Source organism: Haliotis rubra, unplaced genomic scaffold (genome assembly GCF_003918875.1).
Source record: "Haliotis rubra isolate DU_JTF1 unplaced genomic scaffold, ASM391887v1 Scf734, whole genome shotgun sequence".
In the NCBI taxonomy this organism is placed as follows: Eukaryota; Metazoa; Mollusca; class Gastropoda; order Lepetellida; family Haliotidae; genus Haliotis; species Haliotis rubra.
In genome coordinates this window covers 358,966-386,518 of record NW_025767451.1, presented here as the reverse complement: position 1 = coordinate 386,518, position 27,553 = coordinate 358,966, and the positions used below count along the sequence as shown (strand labels likewise).

Genomic DNA, 27,553 nt, shown 5'->3' with positions numbered 1-27,553 from the left:
CCAATTTCACCTCACCTCACCAACTATATCATGGTGTTGGAACTTCCCCGGTGTCTTAATAAGATGATCTGTCAGGAGGCTGGTTTCTCTTGACACTGTCACATAATGATTTGCAACGCTACACACAGCAATATTGCACCCAGTTCACGACGACATGTAGATCTGTTGCCAAACATGGGACTGATAGCAGGAGCAATGATCCACCTTAAAGTACCGAAGAAGGATCCACGCACTCTTTCAAGTCACAGAATATATCAATATATAACTAGTCGATTCTAACGAAAAGTGTGCAGTAAAAAAGGTCGACTCTTTCCTGTCTTGGAATGTGATTTGTTGGATGTCATGACAGGAGACGGTATATTTAACAAAAAGCGCCATTGTTTATATCTATGAATATGCCTCGGACTTGCATTGTTTACGCAATAACTTCAGTTGAGTACAAACCTTACTATCCTGTGACTCCTACACCCAAGAGCACCTGGAGAACATGATTCCTCTTGCTTTTATTGTGCTCTGTAGAAAGGGCCACAGACAGACAAATGTCCAAAGGCCCACTCCGAACATCCACTTGAAAAATATACAGAAGAAAAGTTTGCTATATTTATTTGATTAATTCAAAGGGTATAGAATTAGATCAAGTACGCGCGTGCGTATTGTCTTCAGTAAGTACCTAGATAATACGTACAGTGTTGATTTACTACACTGATTTATGTATCAGTAACGAACGGATGGGCATGAACATGGAACGAAGACCAAGGGAAGCAGTACACTCTAAACACATTACTGGAATATGTTGTGAGGAGCATACACTTACCCTGCGCTCAGTCACAGTGCGTGCTATCAATGTGGACTATAAAGTAAGCTGGGCCCCGTCTCGCATATCGCAATATACGTTAGGGCGCGCAAAGGGAGCCGGGAACCAGCTTAACTATATAGTGGATCATCATCGCTGTATGGAACTTGATAGATCAAAACATCCGCTTGTCATGCGCACTCTCAAGGAAGTAAACGTAGTAAAGTTCTGAGTTGTTGCTTGCTTACGTTCGGAGATGAGTGGGTCGGGCCTGTCAAATAGAGTTTAGAGTTAAGACTCCTTTGAAGCTTGCTATCAAATTAAAATCATCATGGACGATGGCCAGACAAGTAAAATACAATTCTTAAGAGAAAGGATAAAACTTGACCCGCTTGCTGTCGATGTGCAATGGAGCTTGTTTTCGTCGGCAGCAAACAGTTACCGATTTGACACCGTCCTTCGACCGTTCCCTCCGATGTTCATGAGCTCTGACAACGAAAAAGATACAAAATCTCTCGTAAATTAATTTTATTATCGTATTTTTTGTTACTAATCGCATGTGCATGTTAACAAACTTTGGTTCGCTCTGTTTAAAGGGACACTGATCAGAGCAATTACCCGGGACTGGTTAATTGTTGCTTTTGATACTGTTTATACCCCTAGACTACCCGGATGATACCCCAGCATTCTTGACTGGTTTGCGATTTCTGCGATTCAAGCGCAATTGGTAGTATATGGGTGTATACAAAAATGAAATAAAGCTTCGCCTTGAAATTAATTGAAATGTTATCATTTTAACTCATAATATCAGAGACCATATAATATCTATTATATGGTCTCTGATAATATTTCCATCTTAATTATCATGATAACAAGTGAACACATTTTGAAGTTTGCGTTTTCAGATAAATCAAATGTGTGTTTTTAATATCATAGGTCAAGAGACATCACATTGTTAGATGACATGCTTAATATCGAGATAAAAACACAGAAATGGGATCAAATTGGATCAGTCATCATACCAATATTAAAATCCACGCATCAGAAAATCCGAAAAAGCTAACACTGCTGGGATACTATATTACAATGAGACTATAACTACCAAGGATAGTTTTTGATAATGGCATCTTACTGTCTTGATGTCAAGGTTGAAGAAATTATGCCAAGGTGGACTGCTGCCCACAGGTACTGACCTTCTGGCAGCTACATGACATAGTAAGATTGTTAGCGTGAAACAGGAATTGCTGTACCAGTGTCCCTTTAAGTTGTCAATTTTATGAATTTTTCCAATCTTGATGGATCCATGCTGATGTAAACACTTAGAGCAAGGTCCACACAGTCATAGTCATAACTATCTGGACAGCTCTCCACTGATAATTTTTGCTGACTAAAAACCTTGTTGTTTTATGATCATTATGTTTGTTGCATTTGTTGTAGTTTTCCAGCACCTTGGCATTTTTGTGGATAAGGTCTTTGAATGGCATTTATGGATGTGAACTTCTGTATGTTCTGTACATGAGCATATGTGTTAAGACCAACAACCACTTAACTGTGTATCCCTTATATAGGGGAAGTTGACATCCATACATTTTCACTCTTTCCAGCTTAAGGCTGATATGGTGGAGTTAAGACAGAAACTACCCTAAGCTCACTGGTGTTGGAAGACAGTGAGTTGCATGCACTGATATAGACTAACGTTTAGTCTCTGAATATATATAATTTTGATAGTAACACACAAGCCCATTTAAATTGAAAAGGAGCCCCAGGGGAGACCAGAGATCCTGAACCTGAGGAAATCTAGACTTGCTTTATTTAGGGCTTTAGCACCGCTGAGAGGGCTTGGTAGTAGGGACAATAATGTGGTTCAGGGACTGTGAGACAGACTAGCACTGATAAAGGTGTTGTGTCCCTGACATGCTCGTTCATCTTACTTCACTTTTGTAGGAGGGGCAATGCGTGATATTCCAAATGTGCAGAGAGTGGGTTCCTCATTATCATCACTTCCCAGCAAGACCATTGACTTGATTCACTGGGTGTTAGACTCAAAGTCGTTCACCCTCACAGCCCTTGACAAGGCTCAGGTAGGCACCAACTGTATGACTATATCAAATATATTGCCACATTTCATGCAGGCTGTAAAGATAACCTGAGGCATCAGCACACCATTGTGACACAGTCATATGCCTGTTACTACTGCTGGAGGGTTTGTAAAACCAGGTCCTTTAAGGACTTCCAGTATGTGAGATCAAAAGTAATTGTGGATGCCCATGAGAGTTAAAGAATATGACTTTAAATTTGAAAGTTTAATATAACATTTAATAAACTTACCCAGCTGTTTGTTGCAGTGATTAGTTATGGTGCTATGCATTATGATGTAATCAATTGTACATACAAACAGTTTTCTGATTTATATTGCTGTTGTACCCTTTAGGATAACAGCTGTACCACTTCCACTTCCATGATCCAGCGATTTTGTGTTAAAATCTTTGATAATGATATTTGATCACTCAGCGCCATATCTGTGCTGGCGAAGTTAACATATGGGAAGTCAGATAAGTTCTTGTTCTTTCGACGAAACACCCTGGTTACTTCCACCCCTAACCATACTGATAATGATAAATGACAGAAGCAAATTCTTGTGTCTCTAACTAATAACAGTGTAAACATGTGCATACTCACTTACCCACTTGCAGTTTGCAGAGATCCAGAAAATGACTGGTCACACAACAGAGGTGCCATCTCCCAACTTCATCTTTGAGGTGACACCCAGTGAAACAAATGATGCCAAATTTCAACTTGTCCGCAACAACAGAAAAGTTTTCTTTGCCTATCATGGAAGTCGTATAGAAAACTTCCATTCTATTCTGCATAATGGTCTAGCATCTCATATGAATAAAGTAAGTGTGTATACATTACTGGACAAAAAAAGCCATAAATATTTTAATATATAGAAGTAAAACAGCCCTTACTCATGTTAAATTACAAGTGTCAAGTGGAATTGATATTTCTGAAAAAAGAAACCTGTTTCTTGGCATATTAAACGCTCACTGTTTGTGATGTCATTTTCCGATTTCATTTCAAAGTCATGACTACTCAGTGAATGACATTGTGTATGTTAGGGTTCACCACTGGCATTAAGCTGATGATATACAATATATGCTGACACTTTTCCAGGTGTCAATGTTCGGTGAGGGTACATACTTGTCTGGTGAACTGGCAGTGTCAATGACCTACAGCCCTACAGGCTTAACCTGGGACAGCAGCGAACTGGGGGACAAACTGGGATGTGTAGCTGTGTGTGAGATGATCGACGACTCCAGTGTCAAATGTCAGGAGAAGACAGGTTTGTTACTTTCACAGTGTCCATACACCCCATGATTCCAGGCACCTTATATGTCAACTGTTGTTAATCTCTCTTTAATGCTTTAGTTCAGCATGTAACTTGAGAAGTCACCATTGTACTTTATCATAATCTTTGTTACACCTCAGAGATGTTTATGGAGTTTAGTTAGCTAGACATATTTCCTATATGGTAAGGATTAAGCAACATGTAACTTGTTTTAACATTTGGTACCAAAAATTCTTGAAAATATTGCAAGAATGAGTTAAATCTGTTATTGCTCGCAATAATGAAACTTTGCAGTATGTATATAAAGTGACTGTAAGCATGATGGCATGATTTAGGAAGGCCGAAATACCAGTTTCGATATAAAAATAATCAACTCTATTCCATGTCTTGGTTTATTGAGCATCAGTTTTAACATATATTGGTAACAATACATCATTCCAACATTAGAAATTGCATAATGGACATCCAGTGAGTTATCATTGTTATCATCAAGAGCTCTACTCACTTGTGTCAGACTAGTCGTCACTGAGAACTTCAAGTCCAGACACATGCAACACAGAGGCCAAGATGACCCAGTGTACATTGATAGGCTTCATCACACATATCCTCAGATCTACAGCCATTGTCTTGTCTGGCTTCAAGTTTGTTGACACCTGCTCCATATACCAGTCAGTGAACTGCTGCTTCATCATTAAGTTCAACTTGGGAAATTGGAAGTCAATATTGAGTCACAGTTTAGGCATTTAGGAGACAAACATACTGTGCTGGAAAATCAGAGGTATATAACAAAATTATAATAGCTCTAAATTTGATTTAAAACCAAACGCGTAACGTGAGGTTTTAAATAAAAAAATTAGAGCCAATATTATTTCGTTATATACCTCTGATTTTTCAACACAGTATGTTTATCTCCATTCTACCATAACCCCGTTACTAAGATTTAAAAAAAATACATACTATGTTGGAAAATCAGAGGTATATAACATGATTTTTATTCCCCCGGCATGTACGTCCGTCATATCATTTTGTTTCTGGAGCATAACTAAAAAAACGTTCAATATTTTTCAACAAAAATTGGTAGATATATCAAACAGAACCTAAAGTGGTGCCTTTTGCTATTTACAGATTTTTGTCATTTTTATTTTTCTTGGTTTCCATGGAAACGATTTGAACTTGTCTCAAAATGAGGGTGACCTTCGTTTCCGGAGCACAACTTGAAAACCCTTCAATATCTTTCGCCAAGACTTGGTAGATATATCAAACATAAGCTAAAATCGGGCCTTTTGCTATTTGCAGATTTTTGGCGTTTTTATTTTTCTTGGTTTCCATAGAAACGATTCTGACTTAGTCTCAAAAGGGAGGGGTGAGTTTTGTTTCCAGGACACTATTCGAAAATTGTTCAATATCTTTCATCAAAACTTTGTAGATATATCAAACAGGACCTAATGTGGTGCCTTTTGCTATTTACCGATTTTTGGCATTTTTATTTTTCTTGGTTTCCATGGAAACGATTCGGACTTTGTCTCAAAAGGGAGGGATGGGCTTCGTTTCCGGAGCACAACTCGAAAACATCTTAATGTCTTTCAGCAAAACTTGGCAGATATGTGAGGCATATCTTGAAGTGGTGCCTTTTGCTATTTGCAGATTTTTGTCATTTTATTTTTCATCATTTCCATGGAAATGATTCGGACTAGTCTAAAAACAAATCAAGCTGGACTTTAAGTAGCTGTCAGATGATTTGTTCTTTCAAATATGTGGGCCCGGGGGGATATGTCATCTTCCTATGACGCTTGCTTGTCATGTATTTGCATGTACAGAGTTGTATGTCTGTGTATCAATCTTGTCCACCAGGATCTGAGGATGGTGTAAAGAAGTCTCGAGCACGTGTGGCTGGCAGCATGGCAGGGGATGTTCCAGAGAAGTACTACGTGGTCCGGAACAATGAGGTCATGCGTGTTCGTTACCTACTAGTGTATGCCGAGAAGACAAAACCTAAACAGTGAGTAAAACAAGGGAGAGTCTCTGATGTCGACATCTCTATCTCTCCTTCACTCACAACTGACCTAATGGTAGGGTAAAATAGGGTAGGGTCTTCAACACGCATTCTAGAACCTGTCTGATTCCTCAAGATGCAGCATATGTTATCACTAGAACATGATGCAAACCTGAATATTGATACCACAGAAGTGAGGTGAGGTGAAATTGGGTTTTACATCGTGCTTGAGAATATTGCGGTCATATGACGACGTGCATGCATGTGTATGTGTATGTGCGGCTGCTTGTACTAGCCCAGACTGAAGCTGGTTTTATAGTGCTAGCCCACTGAGATACCATGCCGCAGTGAAGCATGAATACCCCACTCAGACACATTATACTGACTCCGAGCCGACCAGTCCTTGTTGTACCCATTAATGCCGAGCGCCAGGCAGGGACCAACAAGTACCATATTTTAACATCTTTTGGTATGACGCGGTCGGGGATCGAACCCGCGACCTTCCGCTCTCGAGCCGGACGCTCTAACCACTACACGACGGAGGCGGTACGATACCACAGAAGTAACAATCCTGGATCACATGACAAGCAAGTCCGGAAATGACTGAGGTGTGTTCTGCACAGTGACTTGCAGTGCCTCCTGACACTCATCTATGTATTATATTCTACACAATAATAAAGCATACAACTTTATGGATAACAACTTCTTGTTTATTGCACAGGGTGATGAAAATGGTGTAAGAATCTACACTGAAACATTGATGCTTTGTTATTGACTCATCATCTTCTAGATTGCTGATCAAACAATATTCTACTCAGCCTCACATTCACCATCAGAGAGGAATTGTTACAATAAGGATTTCTCATCCCTGTCACCTATTTGAGATACTGTAGTTGGCTGAAGGAAAACCCTTCTCAAATAAGCACCCTGACCCTGACCATCCATGAGACTCCCCACTTCCTATGCATATTACAGTTTTACAGGACACACACTAGAGTGGTGGAGTGGGCAACTGCCCAGGAACTATTGTTGTACTGAAATCATTTTAGTTTCAAGGACATTTGAACTTCTCCTCGATCTCTGATAATTGATTCTTGTGTATGGTTTGACTAAAACCCTCAACTGTCAATAGTTTAAGAGACATAGGCATTTACTACATCAAATGTGATGTCTGATGTTTGACGGACACATTTTGAATCATGTTCCAAATCCTGATGATACTCTGTTCCAGGCTGGGTGTGAGCAGAGGTCACATGACCTGGTTTCAGCAGAACAAGTTCCTGGTGATGATGTCTGTCTATGTGCTCCTCCTCCTGGCCATTGGTCTGGCCAACTCCAAGTCTCTTCAGTACCAGCTGAAGCGAATCTTCAGATAACACCAGCCTATGTCCTAGTTGAATACATGATGTGTGTAGACTGACAGCCTGGTGTTCCTGTGTGTGGACTAACAGCCTGGTGTTCCTGTGTATGGACTGACAGCCTGGTGTTCCTGTGCGTTCAGGGCTGTAAACACACCAACACTGTTATGCCCAATGTTAAATGTGTACAGTGTTGTCATTGCCATCTTTTGTAGACATATTGTATGATCTACAAACAACATCACATGTTTCTGACTCAAAGAATTCATGAATATTCGTTCTTTAAAAATGTTAATTTGGGGATTTCAGCTTTAAAAGATGATTTTTTTCCTGATGATTGGTGTATTTTTTAAGTGTCGTTCTTGACTGTGGAAGTTAATGAGTGTATTTCACATTATATTGGCTGGGTTATTCATGGACTTCATGTCAGTTTCACATCCAGCTGCCATATTGGTCTGGAGAAGAAATTTGTTTTACATGTACATTTGATTTAAATGGGGCATGAGTAAAAAATCAGTAGTACCATGAATTACCTGAACTTAGTAATGGTAACAGTGGATATAATCTCCTAGGTGTAGATGCCACAGCTAAGCCTTGATGGTTGGCATGACCTGTTGAACTGTTCTCTGATTCACACAGGGCATCATGTCCGAGTCAGTGCTGCTACATGGCTATATAGTGATGACATGATGTGGTCATGTAGCGTTGAAATTCACCAGTAGACAGATGGAACATATTTTGTTGACACAATGTTATTTGTTATGTTACGAGGGCATTAACATGGTTGAGTACTTAATTCTGACGTGTGCAATGCAGGATCTAAATTAATCACATTTTTAATAGGATGTTTCCTATCAGTTTCTCTGCATGATTTCCAGTGTCTGGCTTAAAGGTGACCAGGTCTCCACTATCCAGTGTCTGGTGTAAAGGTGACCAGGTCTCCACTATCCAGTGTCTGGTGTAAAGGTGACCAGGTCTCCACTATCCAGTGTCTGGTGTAGAGGTGACCAGGTCTCCACTATCCAGTGTCTGGCTTAAAGGTGACCAGGTCTCCACTATCCAGTGTCTGGTGTAAAGGTGACCAGGTCTCCACTATCCAGTGTCTGGTGTAAAGGTGACCAGGTCTCCACTACCCAGTGTCTGGTGTAAAGGTGACCAGGTCTCCACTATCCAGTGTCTGGTGTAAAGGTGACCAGGTCTCCACCACTATCCAGTGTCTGGTGTAAAGGTGACCAGGTCTCCACTACCCAGTGTCTGGTGTAAAGGTGACCAGGTCTCCACTACCCAGTGTCTGGTGTAAAGGTGACCAGGTCTCCACTATCCAGTGTCTGGTGTAAAGGTGACCAGGTCTCCACTATCCAGTGTCTGGTGTAAAGGTGACCAGGTCTCCACTACCCAGTGTCTGGTGTAAAGGTGACCAGGTCTCCACTATCCAGTGTCTGGTGTAAAGGTGACCAGGTCTCCACTATCCAGTGTCTGGTGTAAAGGTGACCAGGTCTCCACTATCCAGTGTCTGGTGTAAAGGTGACCAGGTCTCCACTATCCAGTGTCTGGTGTAAAGGTGACCAGGTCTCCACTACCCAGTGTCTGGTGTAAAGGTGATGACCAGGTCTCCACTACCCAGTGTCTGGTGTAAAGGTGACCAGGTCTCCACTACCCAGTGTCTGGTGTAAAGGTGACCAGGTCTCCACTATCCAGTGTCTGGTGTAAAGGTGACCAGGTCTCCACTACCCAGTGTCTGGTGTAAAGGTGACCAGGTCTCCACTACCCAGTGTCTGGTGTAAAGGTGACCAGGTCTCCACTATCCAGTGTCTGGTGTAAAGGTGACCAGGTCTCCACTACCGAAAGTGTCTGGTGTAAAGGTGACCAGGTCTCCACTATCCAGTGTCTGGTGTAAAGGTGACCAGGTCTCCACTATCCAGTGTCTGGTGTAAAGGTAACCAGGTCTCCACTACCACTACAGTGTCTGGTGTAAAGGTGACCAGGTCTCCACTACCAGTGTCTGGTGTAAAGGTGACCAGGTCTCCACTGGTGTCTGGTGTAAAGGTGACCAGGTCTCCACTATCCAGTGTCTGGTGTAAAGGTGACCAGGTCTCCACTATCCAGTGTCTGGTGTAAAGGTGACTGGGTCTCCACTATCCAGTGTCTGGTGTAAAGGTGACCAGGTCTCCACTATCCAGTGTCTGGTGTAAAGGTGACCAGGTCTCCACTATCCAGTGTCTGGTGTAAAGGATACTGGGCCTCCACTATCCAGTGTCTGGTGTAAAGGTGACCAGGTCTCCACTATCCAGTGTCTGGTGTAAAGGATACTGGGCCTCCACTATCCAGTGTCTGGTGTAAAGGTGACCAGGTCTCCACTATCCAGTGTCTGGTGTAAAGGTGACCAGGTCTCCACTATCCAGTGTCTGGTGTAAAGGATACTGGGCCTCCACTATCCAGTGTCTGGTGTAAAGGTGACCAGGTCTCCACTATCCAGTGTCTGGTGTAAAGGTGACCAGGTCTCCACTATCCAGTGTCTGGTGTAAAGGATACTGGGCCTCCACTATCCAGTGTCTGGTGTAAAGGTGACCAGGTCTCCACTATCCAGTGTCTGGTGTAAAGGTGACCAGGTCTCCACTATCCAGTGTCTGGTGTGAAGGATACTGACCCTCCACTATCCAGTGTCTGGTGTAAAGGTGACCAGGTCTCCACTACCCAGTGTCTGGTGTAAAGGTGACCAGGTCTCCACTACCCAGTGTCTGGTGTAAAGGTGACCAGGTATCCAGTGTCTGGTGTAAAGGTGAACAGGTCTCCACTATCCAGTGTCTGGTGTAAGGTGACTCTCCACTACCCAGTGTCTGGTGTAAAGGTGACCAGGTCTCCACTACCCAGTGTCTGGTGTACTCCACTATCCAGTGTCTGGTGTAAAGGTGACCAGGTCTCCACTGCAGGTCTCCACTGCCAGTGTCTGGTGTAAAGGTGACCAGGTCTCCACTATCCAGTGTCTGGTGTAAAGGTGACCAGGTCTCCACTATCCAGTGTCTGGTGTAAAGGTGACCAGGTCTCCACTATCCAGTGTCTGGTGTGAAGGTGACCAGGTCTCCACTATCCAGTGTCTGGTGTGAAGGATACTGGGCCTCCACTATTCATGATGCATGACTTGATTCTCTCACACTGAGATTAGCTCTAGCTGATTCATGGAAATCTGGGTCAATGAGTAGCAATGACTGTTTACATGATGAAGATCTGGGTATACGTTGCTGCTGGGGTTGAGCATGTTCATTCCCGGTATCACCTACTGGATTATTGCCAAATATATTTTACAACCAACTCTAATCACTTAATCACTAAGTATGTGCAGTGATGCTGCTGACCTGGTCAGTGTATAAATGTGTAGCATAAACTATTTGTTCTACAATATCTTAAAAGTTTTAAATTTCCACAAACGACCAGTGATTTTGGAGAAATATTTGTGTACAGACACAGACAGTTATCTTTCTTCCAAGCCAGGAAGGGCGGTGGGGTAGCCTAGTGCTTTAAGCATTAACTTTGCTTTACATGCCGAAGGCCCAGGTTCGATTCCCCACATGGGAATCTACTTATCTACAATGTTAAATGTAGTGAAGTGCCTCTTTCTTTGAATATTGACTTTTACTTGTAACCATGGCAACAGGTTCTATGTGAAACATTTTGACATGACTGTGATTCGTACTTAACGGGTTTATCATGGATTTCCAGTGCTTTCAGTTACACAATGCTCATTATGTCGGTGGTTGTTATAGTTTGTGTTGTCAACAGATGGCATCTGCTGCTTGGTTCATTCATGGTATTGCAGTTGGTTTATGATTTTAGTTTATTATTTGTAGTTTGACCTATACCACTCAATGGAAGTTAAGGGTGTGATTCATTCATATTACTGGCCTGACAGGTTAACTAAACTATGTTAACGAATCAGGTGTTCCTTAACTATTTTTGAGTAGTATATGTTGTGGGACAGTGACTGTCATGTGGCATGGCACAGTATCTCTTTAAGTTGTGCAATAGTGACAGAAATCTCACCAAATGGTAGTGTATAAGTGTATAGTGTATGATAAGATCTTCATATATTTTTTCATCAGAGCATTGAACAAAAATGGCCACAGATATTTTCCTAGTGTACTGATTTGTCCAGTTATCTAAAATGTACACATATTTCTGATTTATCCTGCATTACTCCTTAATGCATTTACTGCTTTCCTTTGACAAGACGAAGCTGTGTGATGGAATCATCGAAGAGAAGTTGTTCCAACTAAGCGAGCCACCATACTGCCATCGCACTGCGCCAATGAGACCTGGAAAGGGCTGACATCACGTATCTTCACATTACTGCTTGTCACCAGCCTGAAAGGCTGTGCGATTTTTTGCTGGGATTAAACTTGCGACTTAACACGTTTTTCTTTGTTTTTCTTTTGTCGTTTTTTCCTTTTTGATAGTTTCTGCAAGAAACGGTTTGTGACTATTTATTTGAAGAGAAGTGTAATTGTGCCTTTCCCTGGTCTGCACGTTATTTATTTGCTTCATGTTTATATTGTGCATCTGATTGTTCCATTTAACCATGTTGCATTCAGTGAACACAGCCTTGTGTTCCGCTCTGGTTTTGCAGGTTTTATCCTTGGAAGTCTTTTTATTAAGCTACTTCACCAATGTTCTGTTTATATACTACAATATTAGTTACTAATTGTACTTGTAACTTATTATCCCCCGAAACGCGTTTTGCGGGGGGTATTAAAATGGACTCAGTCCGTGCGTCAGTCCATCCGTCCTTCCGTGCACATTTGTCTTTTCCGGAGCAGAACTCTAAAACCGTTCGCTATTTCTTCACCAAACTTGGCACATAGATAGATCTGGTGGTGTACTGGTGCCTTTTGGTAGTTTTGGAATTCTGAATAAAATATTTTTGGCTTTTCCGTGGCAACAAGTTTGACTTAGCCTGAAATTGGTGGTAGTGCTCTTTTCCGGAGCTGAACTCTAAAACCGTTCACTATTTCTTCACAAAACTTGGTACATAGATTGGTCTGGTGGAGTACTGGTGCCTTTTTGTAATTTTGGAATTCTGAATAAAACATTTTTGGCGTTTCCATGGCAACAATTTCGACTTAGAATGAAATAAGTGGTTGTGCTCTTTTCCGGAGCAGAACTCTAAAACCGTTCACTATTTCTTCACCAAACTTGGCACATAGATAGATCTGGTGGTGTACTGGTGCCTTTTGGTAGTTTTGGAATTCTGAATAAAATATTTTTGGCTTTTCCGTGGCAACAAGTTTGACTTAGCCTGAAATTGGTGGTAGTGCTCTTTTCCGGAGCTGAACTCTAAAACCGTTCACTATTTCTTCACAAAACTTGGTACATAGATTGGTCTGGTGGTGTACTGGTTCCTTTTTGGTAGTTTTGGAATTCTGAATAAAATATTTTTGGCGTTTCCATGGCAACAAGTTTGACTAAAACAGAAATTAGTGGTAGTGCACTTTTCCGGAGCAGAACTCTAAACCGTTCTATGTTTCTTCACCAAACTTGGCACAAACATAGATCTGGTGGTGTACTGGTGCCTTTTGGTAGTTTTGGATTTCTGAATAAAATATTTTTGGCATTTCCATGGCAACAAGTTTGACATAGACTGAAATTGGTGATAGTGCTGGAGCAGAACTTTAAAAACCTTTCAATACTCTCCTTCCACTTTTCTATATACACACCTTAATATTTGACATAATCATAACTCATAGACATAATCATGAAGAGTATTTTGCCATTAAGGGGGATATTGATGACTTTGTCTTCTTGTTAGTATATTGTTACAAGCATGTATTTTTCCCTTACCCATGTGTTTGGTAGGCGGGAAATAATGGTTGTCTCTTTATTTGTGTGTGTTTTTCTTACACACTTTATTGGTTTTGGGCTTCTGCTTATGTTGCAGATTTATGCCACGTTGTATTGCCTGCTACGGCAGCAAGTCAAGCGGAGACCCCCATCCGAGGTGTTTAAACTGTACTCGGCAGTGTTCCCTGACATCCAAGTGTGCTCTTTGCCTCAGACTTTCTCCCACAGCTTTTAGTAAGTATCTGCAGGTTTCTAGGAAACGACTCACCCAATAGGCATATAGATGTAGGATGTCGGCTTCTCAGGACTCTGCTATTTCCCCGGCTACTGTGGAAGTGCGGGGTTCTTCACAGGAGACGTCACCCCCACCGACTACGGCAATGTCTGGTTTGTCTTCCTCTGCGTCTTTTAGGGGATTGTCGACACCTTCCGCTGCGTCTGTGACTCCGTCTGCTACGGCATCGACACTGGTTACTCTGACTCCGTCTACGCTCCCGGCGCCCTTGGTGATGTCTGTGATGTCAACTTCAGCGTCTGTGGCGCCTCCTACTTTACCTGTCGACCAGAGTGCGCCTACGGGGCCTTACATGGATCCAGGTTGGATGCAGTCTTTTATACAGTCGATGTTTCAAAGAGGATGGCGCCGTCGGGGATCCCTCCATTTACTCCACAGTTGGCGTTCTCCTCCCTCCTCAGACATGCAGCAGTTGCAGCACCTCTGGCGACTGGGGCGCTTCTCCCTATGGCCACCCCTCGCGCGCATGCCGTACCTCTTGTACAAACTACACAGTCAGCACCGCTTGTACCTGCCGCGCCATGGGTACTTCCGCCGCCTCCTTCATCTGTGTCTCCTTCGACTCCACCGACGCGTGTGGCACCTTCAACAGTTATGGGTAGCGCCTCTACTTCTAGGGCTACTTCTTATCACGATTCGGCTTCACCAGACACCAGTTCACGCCATAGCAGGAAATCCTCTTAACAGAAGCGCCAATCAAGGAGTCGTTCTCCAGTCCGGAGATCTTACAACCACCATTCCGATTCATCGGAAGGTGGGTTCGTTCCAGACTATGAGACTCATCTCCGGAATTAAATACTCATTTAGGACTTCGACAAGTTCCGGATTGGATGGCCGATCGATTGTCTGAGGTGGCTCCTTCACCAGGTCCGGGCATTGACAAGAGGGACACTATTTGGTCAGACCCAACTTCTACCCCTCCGGATCCGCTGATTAAGGATTTGATAACGGCACTGGACGAGGACTTTGCCAAGTTATCTCTCACTCCATCCATTAAGGCAGCACATTTTCGTAGAGGTTTTGCAAGACCAAACACCAGGATCCTGTTACCGCTTCACCTCAATTGTTGGCTGAATTTCTTCTGTTTTTTGCGGAATCATAGACACCTTAAGGGCAGTATTATTACGACATATTTGGTGGCTTGGAACTCTGTATTGGCGGTTCCTGGGGGACAGGAAGATGACCAAGATTCCAGAGTTGCAAGTTTTGTTGCGTTCGTTCCGTTTAGAGGACCAGAAGGCCAAGTTCAGTCCGCCTGCGTGGGACCTGAACGTGGTACTTCAGCTGTTACGGGAGGCGCCACTTGACCAACTTCATGCCATATCTTTTTACAATCTCACCAAGAAGACTGTTTTTCTGCTTGCGTTGGCCACGGCAGCTAGGGTGAGCGAGCTGCATGCTCTTGATGTCACTAGTGTTCATTTTGAACGGACCCCACATGGAGCGGTCCACCTGGGACTGTGCTGGGACTTCATCGCAAAAAATCAACTCCCTGGACAGCCCGACAGGTCTTTCACGATTCCCCCTCTCTCCTCGATTGTGGGATCTGAGGATGGCGCAGAACTTCATTTATGCCCGGTTCGTGCACTTCGGTGTTTTCTTCGCCGCTCTAAGGCTCATTGTGGTGCGAGGAAACAGCTCTTTATTCCTGTCTCCAAGACATACAAGGCAGAAGTTAGTCATAACACTTTGGTGTTATGGTTGCGAGCCACCATTTCTCCAGGTTTATGAAGCCGCCAACTTGGACCCTCCTCGGGCTGACAACCCTCATGGAATCCGAGCAGTAGACTCCACGATGGCCCTCCATAGTAATTGTTCCATTAGATCCATCATTGAAGGATGCTTTTGGAAATCCAATACAGTTTTCGCCAGTCACTACTAGAGGGACGTGGCACTGGAAGATGAAGAGGGCGTACACAGTTTTGGTTCCCTGGTGGTGGCACAGCAGGTTACCAATCCCAATCGCCATTAACTCCACGGCAGTCCTGAGCGAGCCTTGTGACTCTCTTGGTGTATGTCACCCTAGACGAGCAGGTTACATGCTGTTTGTATACTCTCGGTAGGTCAGTTTCAGATTGTAGCGTTTGCTTGTCTTTTACTGCCTTCCTACCTGGACGCCTTCCATTCCTCACACTCTCATTTATCTTGGCAGGTATGGTCTTTGGGATTCATCTACCACCACGACTGCCGGATTATCTCCTGTGGTGTGAGAGGTTTCTTTTTATCATGAGTATCCCATCTGAAGGTTTGCTCACCTCCTTTCTGTCGGATACAGATGCATTAAGGAGTAATGCAGGATAAGGTACAAAATCTAGTAAAATCTAGATATTTTTTTATATCTGTATACTTATCCTGCATTACTCAGTCTCGTCGCCCGCCATCGCCGCGGTACCTCCCCATTGCTGCGGTACCTCCCCACGACGGTTTTCTTCAGATGTTACGATCCAGCAGTAATGTGAAGATACGTAATGTCAACACTTTCCAGGTGCAGTGCGATGGCAGTATGGTGGCTCGCTTAGTTGGAACAACTTCTCTCACAGCTTCGTCTTGTCAAAGGAAAGCAGTAAATGCATTAAGGAGTAATGCAGGATAAGTATACAAATATAAAAAAATATCTAGATTTTACTAGTTTTCTCCACTACATTTTAAGTGTGGGTGAAACTTCAGGAGTTTATCAAAGGAAATAATTTTCAAAATATTTCATTTTTATGTGTTCAAAATAGAACAGAGACGAGTATTGAGATTAGTGAAATATTTGTTTCGTGGTTTTATGTTTGTGACCTTGCAATTGCTATCCCCTCTCAGTTTTCACATTTTATATTGTTTTTCTTCTGAATGAAGATGGAAGTGAATGCAACATTAGTATATGTGTGTACAATAATACTTAAAACTGACTGTCCATACCGAGGTAGAATCAGGTACAACTCACATGTCCCTGCCTTTAACTTCTGGAATATCTATGATGCCATATACTTTAACTTATAACAACACAAAGGATGTATAAAATGTATACTACATACAATGTTATGTTCTACTGTCCTGACAACAAAATTAAAAACACCAGGAAATGATTCACAATCCTAAGGCGTACAATTTGGCTGTGTTAACATGGTCAGTGAGATATTCCAGAGGCTCAGGGGGTTGAGATTTGGGAGTAGACATGCAACTGTATGTACGGAGTTACATGTTATTTTATTATGACAGTTGCCATTATTCATATATACTGTTCCTTAAAATACAATGCAATAAACTTTTTATATGCATGTATATCCACATCGTTAACTTTGCATATGTTCGTGTGCCAGATAACATGGGCTTAGTAATTATATTTGTTAAAGAGTGCATTGATACAATATGCATCTTGATACACTGATTATGACACAATATATATCTATGTCATCCAGATTAACAACACACTCTGAATTGTCTGGAGTCCACCACATGAAGAAGAAGGAAGTCAATGTCGTGATGCCTGGTGTCTCGTTCCACCAGTTATATTTCACCTCAGAGATTGGTGTTTTTAACCTTATGTAAGTCCCTTCTGGCTGTGATGATGATGATGATGATGATGATGATGATGGTACTCATGGGTTGCACTGAAGGGGTAAACATCTCCGACATACATCACAGCATGCTCTCTCCCACATGAAGCTGAAATGTGGCTCCACAAATATGCTGGTACCCTAGACTGGTACACTAGACTAGCCCTAGACTCGTACCCTAGTACCCTAGACTGGTACACTAGACTAGTACCCTAGACTGGTACACTAGTACCCTAGACTGGTACACTAGTTTAGTACCCTAGACTGGTACACTAGACTGGACTGGTACACTAGTACCCTAGACTGGTACACTAGACTGGTACACTAGTTTAGTACCCTAGACTGGTACCCTAGACTGGTACACTAGTACCCTAGACTGGTACACTAGACTGGTACCCTAGACCGTTCATCAGTTTTGTCCAACTGTCTTGTGGAAAGGGTAGGGTTATCCAAACAACAGGGTACTGGAAAGTGCTGAACTGGTGCATTTTGCTATGCATGAAATTTGGTTGTAAGGCAACAAGTCACACCAGTTTAGGTTCCTATAAACAGATGTATGTCATATGCATGTACATATTCATCTGTGATGTTATTCACCAAGCAAAAGGGAAAGATGTGTTGATACATTTTGTCTTCCTTTTGAACATAGGAAATTTTGGTACACTTGTTAATTGTCAAAGAATAGAAAAGCCAAATTTAACATACAGTTGTGAAAACTTAAATTGCTTTGTATTACTAATTGTCTGGCCAGTTTTCTGACCTCTATTAGAACCAGCACCAGTTTCTGGGGACCTAATCTGTTTCAAAAAAAATCTGAACTGACACATTTTACTGTGCTATTCACAACCTGTGAGGTAAAAGACAAAATCTCAGTCTGAATTTACATTAAAGTTTTTTAATGAATATCTTAAAATACATAACATTGATTTAAAAAATAACTTATGCAAAACAAGCAAATTGATGCAGAATATTTAAATTATGGTCTCAAATGATATGAGGTGGAATACGTCTTGTTTATGTTATATCCAAGTGGGACCTGAGATATAATATGAAATGTTTCTGCGTATGTCTTAGAAATGGTGGTTTTGTCATGCATAATGTGAACATGGTGGAGGAGTGAGTGAGTGAGTATGGTTTATGCCTCTTTCAGCAATATTCCAGCAATATCACAGCGGGGGACACCAGAAATGAGCTTCACACATTTTACCCATGTGGGGAATCAAACCTGGGTCCTTGACATGACGAGCCAACAATTTAACCACTGGGCTATCCCACCGCCCCATGCACAGGTGGATACAAACAACTCATCGAATGTCGACAATAGAGAGCCTCCTTGTAAGGAGGAAAATGGTCCACATAATGTGGTATACTATGTTTCCATCTTTGCAAAAATGCCCAGCAGTGTCTATTTCAAGGACTGTCATTTTGTAAGACATGTTGGTCCTCCACACAGATCTATACAGAATAAACTGGTGTGATTAAACTTGGTATTTCCAATGGGCAATATTAAAATAGCTACTGCCACCCAAGGTTGATGTTTCCTATCAGTGAACAATTTGTCCTTTCTCTCCCTTCCATCGTTCCTGCAGCTCCACCTTACAGCCCAGATCACGTAGAGCGGCCTTTGCCTCATCTTCAAGGCCTGTGTGCCGTCTCCGTGCCTCGTTGATCAGAACCTCTGCCCCTTGTTCCAGAATCTTGTCACAGTTGTCCCGGGTCCTGGCTACAAGGTTGCGCAGAGCCATGCAGGCTTGTTTCTGCAATGGTATGATTAACGTCTCTAAGTATAAACAAAAAAAGTACTATACCAAGAACGTGGACTGTATCATGTGATCAAAACGGCCAATAGAAACACATATGTAGTCACACAGTATGTTACTTGATCAGCAATGATAGTATATATTTCACTTAATACTGCACTTTACAATATTCAGGCCATATGATAGCAGTCTGTCATCAATCTGGTGTCGAACAACCTCCATATAGCCCAGCGGATAAGTGCAGTTTTTTCACTGAATTGTGCAGTGTGTGTTACAAGCATGAAATCTGGCATGATTGTAGCTTATACCATTCTTATTACATAAAGATCGAGAGGCCTCGCAGATTTTTTATATTTTTCATATTTTGGGGGGAAAAAGTGAAAAATGATAATTTTTTCGACTATTTTCATCATAACTTTTTCTAATATTCTCCAATTCTCAAACATCATATATCAAATTGTAGAAAATTCATAGCTGATCATTTTCCATGCATATCTTGTCTATCTTTAATGGTTAGGTCTATGGAAGTCAATTTATATCATGACAACCCGAAAAAGGGAAAATTGAGGGACATTTTTCAAAATGGCCACCATATAGACTACAACAGTAAAATAAGTATGAGATCATCCCATGATCTAACAATTTTTTATCATTTCTTTGCAAATCAAAACGAGAAGCCTCGTAGATTTTGGCCATTTTACATTTTTTGGGGGGGAAAAGAAGGGGTGTGTGTGTGTGTGTGCGTGTGGAATTTTTCAACATATTTTACCTTAAGTCAGTCTTAGATTTCCAAATCCTAATAAATAATGTATCAAGAATATTGCGAGAACAGATGAAAGTTTTTGAAGGAATATATACTCATGCCAATAATGGTTGTCACCCCCCCCCACCCCAACCCCACACACACCTCACAGCCTCACCCCACACCCCCTCTCCAATTAAAAAAATTGAAGGGGGTGACAACCATTATTGGCATGAGTATATCAGAAGATTTACTTACATGTATAATGTATGAGGTTGGTTGCCTATGGATCACCTATAAAAACCATATTAAAATCAACGCAAACATGTTTGATTTCAACATCAATGTCAAAGTAGCTATATTCAACAATCTGTGGCAGGTTACTCATTTATGTCTTGAGTGGAATTGTATCTAGCTTGACTGAATTAGAAAATCGTCTCCTCCACATTTGCACAGTGCAGTGCACTTTAGAGCTGCTTTTACACATTTGGACCGGTTTGAACATTTTTTACACAGTATTTATCATTCTTATTATTATATTATAGGATATTTATATAACGTACATATCCACGAACTGATACATGCTCAAGGCGCTTGTTTTTTCCCCCTTGATCATTGGATGTCAATCTCAAACGCACATTGTATTATCAATCTCAACTCCCGGGGCAACATACAACTGTTGCAGCCACTCGGCGCACCAAGTTATTGTGGCTTTCCCATCCTTACGAGGTACCCATTCACAGCTGGGTGGATTGGGACACATAGTAACAGCACCTTGTACAGGTTTACTGCACGTTGCTGTACCCGCAACTAGATATTTGCACGTATTCATGTGGACATCTTGTCATTTACCAATAGATTCATGGGTTCTTTTAAGTGCACCGGGTTGTGTCCTGTACACTAGGGGTTGTGACAACACTTAAAGAATCTGCACAGAAAGTTGACTCCAAGGTTTTTGCAGCTGGTTACAGCTGGGCTCGATCCCGGCAAGCTCGCTGGATCACTAGCCTATTGCCTAAGACAGCTCGCCCACCATGCCCCCTGCTCGCCCACAATGCATTTCAGCAATTCCTGGCAGCTCTTTGATGCCTTCAGAAGACTTGAAAATAGAGGTACAAGCTCTCCCTGAGAAAGTTATTGCCAGCCCTTATCCAGAGGGCTTGGTAACTCCTGTGATTTCATCAGGGATTGCCCCCAAACATATGCCCCCGGATATACAGCTCTCTATATGTTGGGGCAAAGCTGATTCTGTTGGGGGTATATTGTCCAATGTTCTCCCCTTCGTGGGGAACAAATGCTTTCTTGCTTCAATCACTTTCAAGTGGTTGCTTGCTCTGTCAGCAGCACAACAAATCTCTCAAGCTGATGAATCTGTGCATTAGTGATTTCAAGTGGTGGACGAGCGAGAGAAATAAAGGTGCCTGTAATTTCAGTAAACGGGTTCCATCCATTCCACGAGGTCTGCTTTCCTATTCTACCAAAGGATGACACACTGTCACTTGTGAAGCTGTGAAACATTGGTAGGGATCGAGAACGCTTGTTGCAGCCATGGCTAACACAACCACATTTGTGTCAACAGTATGAATGTAAAATTTCTTCCATAAAGACAAGATATATACAGACGAGTCAAGGCATGGAAACCTGAATGAGTTTTTCAGACATGAATATCACTCTTGCGTACTATCTATATCTCATCAAGGTTCTCTACGTCCATGCACAAAATCAGTTCTTCTCAATTGCTCTGAAGACATTCCACCACAAACTGACTCAAAACCAGATGTTGACGTATCAATCCTTGATGGAGTCGCAGTAATAAACATGCTAAAACCCGCAGCTCAAATAACATTGGATGGATATTTTATAATGTGTTCTTGAAATACTTGCATACTCCTCTGAACTCCAATCAGATAGTGCATGCTGTTTGGGACAAATATCAACACGCAACGTAAAATCCAGTTCAAGAACAAAAAGAGGAAGTGCAAAAGGACGACGAGTGGAAGCCAATTCATGTGTTCCTCAGAACTGACAAGTTTTATGAGGTGTGATGCCAACAAGAAAGAACTTTTTGCTATACAAATATCCTATAATATGCTAATAATAATAAATACTGTGTAAAAATGTTCAATCCGGTGCAAGTATGTAAAAGCAGCTCTAAAGTGCACTGCACTGTGCAAATGTGGAGGAGACTAATTGATTTTCTAATTCAGTCAAGCTAGATACAATTCCACTCAAGACATAATTGAGTAACCTGCCACAGATTGTTGAATATAGCTACTTTGACATTGATGTTGAAATCAAACATGTTTGCATTGATTTTGATACTCATACATTATACATAGAGAACCTCACCCAAAGTGTCTACTGATATCAATCATATCAACACGATTTGATAAAGGTACAAATTTTATTTTTACCTTTATCAACGAGTGTTGATATAATTGATATCAGTAGACACGAGGGTGAGATTCTATTTATCATAAAAAATCATTCTTCATAACTTTTCAATGAAAACTGTAAATCTCTCAACACTGTACTACCATTAGACTTGCAGTGCAGCGATGTCATAGCATTGTGACGTCATCAGTTCATGACGTCATGGCATTGTCAGAGCATTGTACAAAATCAGAGCATTGTACTGTCAAAACGATATCTCCTAGGAGATATCATATGATCTCACACAAGCGATATCTCCTGTGGAGGTGAGGTGAGACTGGGTTTAACGTCGTGCTTGAGAATGTTTCGCTCCTATGACGACGTGCATGCGTGTGTATGTGTATGTGCGGCTGCTTGTACTAGCCCAGGCAGGGACCAACAAGTACCATATTTTAACGTCTTTTGGTATGACGCGGTCGGGGATCGAACCCGCGACCTTCCGCTCTCCGTGCGGACGCTCTAACCACTACACCACGGAGGCGGTGTGGAACACAGTTTTGGATGATAAATGTAAATCTTCTGAAATATCCCTTCAAATAAACTTTCATCAGTTCTCGCAATATTCTTGATACATAATTTATTAGGATTTACAATTGAGTTGAGATAACATTTTTCGGAAAATTCATTTTTTCTCCCCCTATTTTCCCCCAAAATGAAAAATGGCCAAAATCTGCGAGGCTTCTCGTTTTGATTTGCAAAGAAATGATAAAAAATTGTTAGATCATGGAATGATCTCATACTTATTTTACTGTTGTAGTCTATATGGTGGCCATTTTGAAAAAATGTCCGTCAATTTTCCCTTTTTCGGGTTGTCATGATATAAATTGACTTCCATAGACCTAACCATTAAAGATAGACAAGACATGTATGTATGGAAAATGATTAGCTATGAATTTTCTACAATTTGATATATGATGTTTGAGAATTGGAGAATATTAGAAAAAGTTATGATGAAAATAGTCGAAAAAATTATCATTTTTCACTTTTTCCCCCAAAAATATGAAAAATATTAAAAATCTGCGAAGCCTCTCGATCTTTATGTAATAAGAATGGTATAAGCTACAATCAAACCAAATTTCATGCTTGTAACACAAAGTGCACAATTTGATCACTTATCCGCTGGGCTAATAGGTTGCAGAGCAGTAATGAGTCCAGAGTCCAACATTTGTTTTATCAAAATTAATCAAGTGAGTCTTAGGGATGGATATTGATTGTTACTTCTTCCCTCTGTTGGCCTTTTGGGTGAATAAAGTTAGCTACACACATTTGTGTACTGGACAATCTGGGGGCTGGGTAGTTACTTTATAGGACCATTTGCAAACATGTTGGTGTAAACTGACAATAACGGTGCACATGACTAAACACAGAGTGTGCTTCAGTTCCAGGACAGCTTGGCAGATGGAATGATGCAGTATTCAGTTTACTGTTTTCATAATTATTGGAAATCTGTCACAAATGTTGCTCACCTGAACATTTATTTCATCCATGTGTATCTTCATGGCCTGGACAATCTGCTGATAGCCGACACACTCCATCACCTTGGCAACATGACCTGGGTTCCGCAGCACCACAGTTGCCAGTGCCGAACATGCAGACTCCGCAATGGAGGCATTGGCTTGGTGCTTTGTCATAGCTGCAAGTATCATCTCGACTCCACCTGACTTGACAATCACTGTCTTAACATTGTCATTTCCCGCCAAGGCCTTCAGCACCACAAGTGCTTGTTTGGAAATATTCTGAAAAAGAAATAACAAAAATATTTTCACTCTGTATTTTTTAAACCAAATTAATAAGAAATTGTGTTTTCTTGTAATGCATGCAAGTCTTCACTTTTGCATCTGTAACCATGGTAACACACAGAAACGCATCAGCAACTGTCCTTACTAAAACATTAAACAAAGACACAAAGATTATCTTTCATGCCAGCTTACATCTTCAGCGTAGGAGATCTCAACATGAGTTATGCCCCTTGGTCCTTGCTTTTTTATCAGCCCTTCCCCCCCACATCAACCTGACACTACTCAAAGCGAGCTTAAACCAAACTTCTTCACTCTGCACATGTCAGCATGGGACTTACCTTTTCATCAAGATTCTTTTCAAATGCCTGCAGGATCAGTTTCAGACCTCCCAGTTCATTGACCTGATTACAAAACTCGTCTCTGACTGCGAGGCGGGCCAGCGTCGAGAATAGCTCACTTTGGATGTTGCTGTTTTGTTCATACTCTGTAAACATGATTATGATCAAGAATAAGCAATTACTGATTTTAATCATATTTCGTATATAATCTGCAGGTTTCTCTTTCTCTTGGAATGTCGTTCGTGAAATTTGAAACAATTACCTCTACAAATGTTGAGAATTCTTTCCAAGGCATTTCCTTCTGTCACAATCATCTTGGCATGTTCATGAGCTTTTCCAAATGGGACTCGAACATCATCATCATTGGTAAGTACACGAAACAATGTACATGTTTCCTTAACAACACTAGGGCTCTTCTTTGACTCATCAAGTAATTCAGATAAGATAACAATTATATCTTTGCTGACAAAGTTCTGTCGATTCTCTTCATGTTTGATGCACATAAACCTAATAGCACGGATTATAAGTTCCAGCAAATCAGCATTTGATACAAATTTTCTTAAAAACTCTGTGAACATCACACTGCCAGGTTCATCCAGTAAGTCTGGTTGTCCATTGACAAGGGAACAAAATGTCTTCAAGATAGTTGTTAGTATTACAGGATTTTCTTCATATTTCCGACACATTTTCAAAAGGACTGGGTAGGCGTTGTTACTTCCAGCCAAACACCTGCGAGACAAATCGACATCACATTCTGACTGAACAACTGACAGCATCGACGTGACTTCCTCAACATCAGCATTGTCGGATACAAGGGACAGATCCTGAACTGCTTTGATGACGGGGGTGGATGACGTCATCTCCTCCTGCTCCTCCTGCACTGTATAAACTCCCATCCTTTACGATGTTGTCTAAAGACACGCCCTGGAGAACAAACATTTGTTTTCATTATCTAAACTGATTCCATTTTCAGATTTCAATGAATAGTTGACACTCAGCATCTCTCTATTATGTCTACTGACTACACTGAGACAAAATCAGGATATTACTCAATACATATGATGACATTAGAATTATTTGTCAAGTCCACAACATCATCACTATTTTTACTAGAGCTGTAACAATTATATGTTTCATGAATATATAGTGACGAATATGAATATTTATTCATGAATAATTTTTTGTTCAAGGATTCAATATTCCTTTAAATGATATTTAATATAAAGCAAAAAAGCAGTACATCACAAACAATGCGGCTTATAGTGTAGCTCACCCAGAAAAATAACAAACTAGTTTAAGTAAAAACACTCTCTTAAAAATATTCGTAAATATTCAATTCTAATGATAAAGTATAATGAATTCATCAAGGGATATGGTTCAATTCATCGAATATGCGAGTGAATCATAATAGGAGTCATTTTTATCGGTCTGTGCTCATACATTTATTACATTGTACATATGGCTATATTTCTCATTCATTATTGTCTCAGTGCTGAATCCATCTATTGTACAGTAGCTCTATTATCATGCCACAGTAGTCTAATTTCATTTTTGATATAGAACAAAAACAAAAGACGACAAAACTCTCTATTGATTGTATGCAGACTACATGGGGGAATGTAGTGCATACACATGTCAGATATTGATGATGATTCCAGAGCTCCAGCTTCCAGTTGTATGTTTTTCACCAGAGACACCCAGTGGTAGACACCATAGGATTTATCAATACTGACGAAGATAAAATAAAGACAACTGCACATGTATGATGAGTCCAAATACATACTTGTACTTACAGCAGAGACCATATACTACATGGTTTATTTAGTTTGTTATTATGTGATATCTGGTCATAGTTGTCTGATAGTAAGGAAGAACATAACTATAGGCAGTACACTGGTATAGAACATGGTTTATTTAGTTTGTTATTATGTGATATCTGGTCATAGTTGTCTGATAGTAAGGCAGAACATAACTATAGGCGGTACACTGGTATAGAACATGGTTTATTTAGTTTGTTATTATGTGATATCTGGTCATAGTTGTCTGATAGTAAGGCAGAACATAACTATAGGCGTACACTGGTATAGAACATGGTTTATTTAGTTTGTTATTATGTGATATCTGGTCATAGTTGTCTGATAGTAAGGCAGAACATAACTATAGGCGTACACTGGTATAGAACATGGTTTATTTAGTTTGTTATTATGTGATATCTGGTCATAGTTGTCTGATAGTAAGGCAGAACATAACTATAGGCGTACACTGGTATAGAACATGGTTTATTTAGTTTGTTATTATGTGATATCTGGTCATAGTTGTCTGATAGTAAGGCAGAACATAACTATAGGCGGTACACTGGTATAGAACATGGTTTATTTAGTTTGTTATTATGTGATATCTGGTCATAGTTGTCTGATAGTAAGGCAGAACATAACTATAGGCGGTACACTGGTATAGAACATGGTTTATTTAGTTTGTTATTATGTGATATCTGGTCATAGTTGTCTGATAGTAAGGCAGAACATAACTTTAGGCGGTACACTGGTATAGAAACACATTTTATTAATAAAACCAAGGTTGTGGAAAAAAACAATTTACCTGAGTCTGGAATTGCTGGACTGCATCTTCTATAGCATCATCAACGGACATGTCAAAATCTTCCATGTTCTCTTTGACAACTTCGTCAAATGTCTGTTGAGTAATTTGTTTTGCCATGTCTAGAAAATCAAATATATTACTTGTCTCAATTTATCAAACACGATCTCAGTCACAGCACTGCCGGTAACTATGGAAATACTATCATTGTTTACATAGCTGTCACCGGCCCAAGTAAGAACATTCATCACAATTGCGTATTACGTAAGAAAGTCTAAAAACTAGTAAAGAAAATGCGTTCAAACCTGCAACTGTTCAGATTGGGATGAAAATATTGACTGACAATGATGTCTTCCACGCTAAATTCCTCTGAGTCAAGGATTATTCTGAAATATGAATCAACATGTGGCATAGCCTAACAACAGCCACCGGAAGTCCGTTCGCGATATAAAGTAGTTCTTAGCTATATGACAATTATAATTCGTTCACCACTTATTTTTCAAAAAAAACACGAATGTCATATATTTTATATCTAAGCATTAGTTATACTGTTTGGCAACATCAGCATAGGACGTCAAATAGACATATCACTACGCGTGTTAATTTCAAGGGACATTACTCCAAAAATGTTATGTTATTTAACGACCACTAAACAATTTGTTCGAGAACCTTCCAAAAAGTAACACTTTATTACACAACTAAAATAAAGTAAAGTACGAAATATGACTACATGTCAACTAAGGTGTTTTTTAAGAAACATATTTTTAGAAATACATGCATCATA

At 40.8% G+C, this 27,553-nt stretch overlaps 2 protein-coding genes and 1 long non-coding RNA gene across 6 annotated transcripts; 2 read left to right on the top strand and 1 right to left on the bottom strand.

Moving 5' to 3' along the window:
- The first annotated feature begins 1,009 nt into the window (after nt 1–1,009).
- Nucleotides 1,010–11,898, top strand: LOC124259729 (protein mono-ADP-ribosyltransferase PARP16-like). 4 transcript variants are annotated; one of them, XM_046693918.1, is made up of 9 exons: nt 1,010–1,310; nt 2,738–2,874; nt 3,487–3,690; nt 3,968–4,136; nt 5,994–6,141; nt 7,367–8,459; nt 9,725–9,761; nt 9,799–9,835; nt 10,600–11,898. In XM_046693918.1, the coding sequence occupies exons 2-6, from the start codon at nt 2,746–2,748 to the stop codon at nt 7,509–7,511; spliced, it is 795 nt and encodes a 264-aa protein (XP_046549874.1). In that variant the 5' UTR covers nt 1,010–1,310; nt 2,738–2,745; the 3' UTR covers nt 7,512–8,459; nt 9,725–9,761; nt 9,799–9,835; nt 10,600–11,898. The 4 variants fall into 4 exon arrangements, with proteins under 4 accessions (XP_046549874.1, XP_046549875.1, XP_046549873.1 ...); XM_046693919.1 differs by lacking the exons at nt 9,725–9,761; nt 9,799–9,835; nt 10,600–11,898 and adding an exon at nt 10,206–10,280; XM_046693917.1 differs by lacking the exons at nt 9,725–9,761; nt 9,799–9,835; nt 10,600–11,898 and having other exon boundaries at nt 7,367–8,385; nt 8,423–8,662.
- A 1,305-nt stretch (nt 11,899–13,203) lies between these two features.
- Nucleotides 13,204–16,887, top strand: LOC124259730. Its single transcript, XR_006893902.1, has 2 exons — nt 13,204–13,892; nt 13,923–16,887. It is a non-coding gene; the product is annotated as an uncharacterized LOC124259730 (long non-coding RNA).
- Nucleotides 16,888–18,041: 1,154 nt separating this feature from the next.
- LOC124259732 (armadillo repeat-containing protein 6-like) lies at nt 18,042–27,193 on the bottom strand. Its single transcript, XM_046693922.1, is given in 7 exon segments — nt 18,042–18,919; nt 23,564–23,833; nt 24,175–24,320; nt 24,437–25,044; nt 25,046–25,098; nt 26,773–26,891; nt 27,075–27,193. Coding segments are annotated over 6 exon segments (1,407 nt in total). The 5' UTR covers nt 26,890–26,891; nt 27,075–27,193; the 3' UTR covers nt 18,042–18,706.
- Between the last annotated feature and the right edge of the window lie 360 nt (nt 27,194–27,553).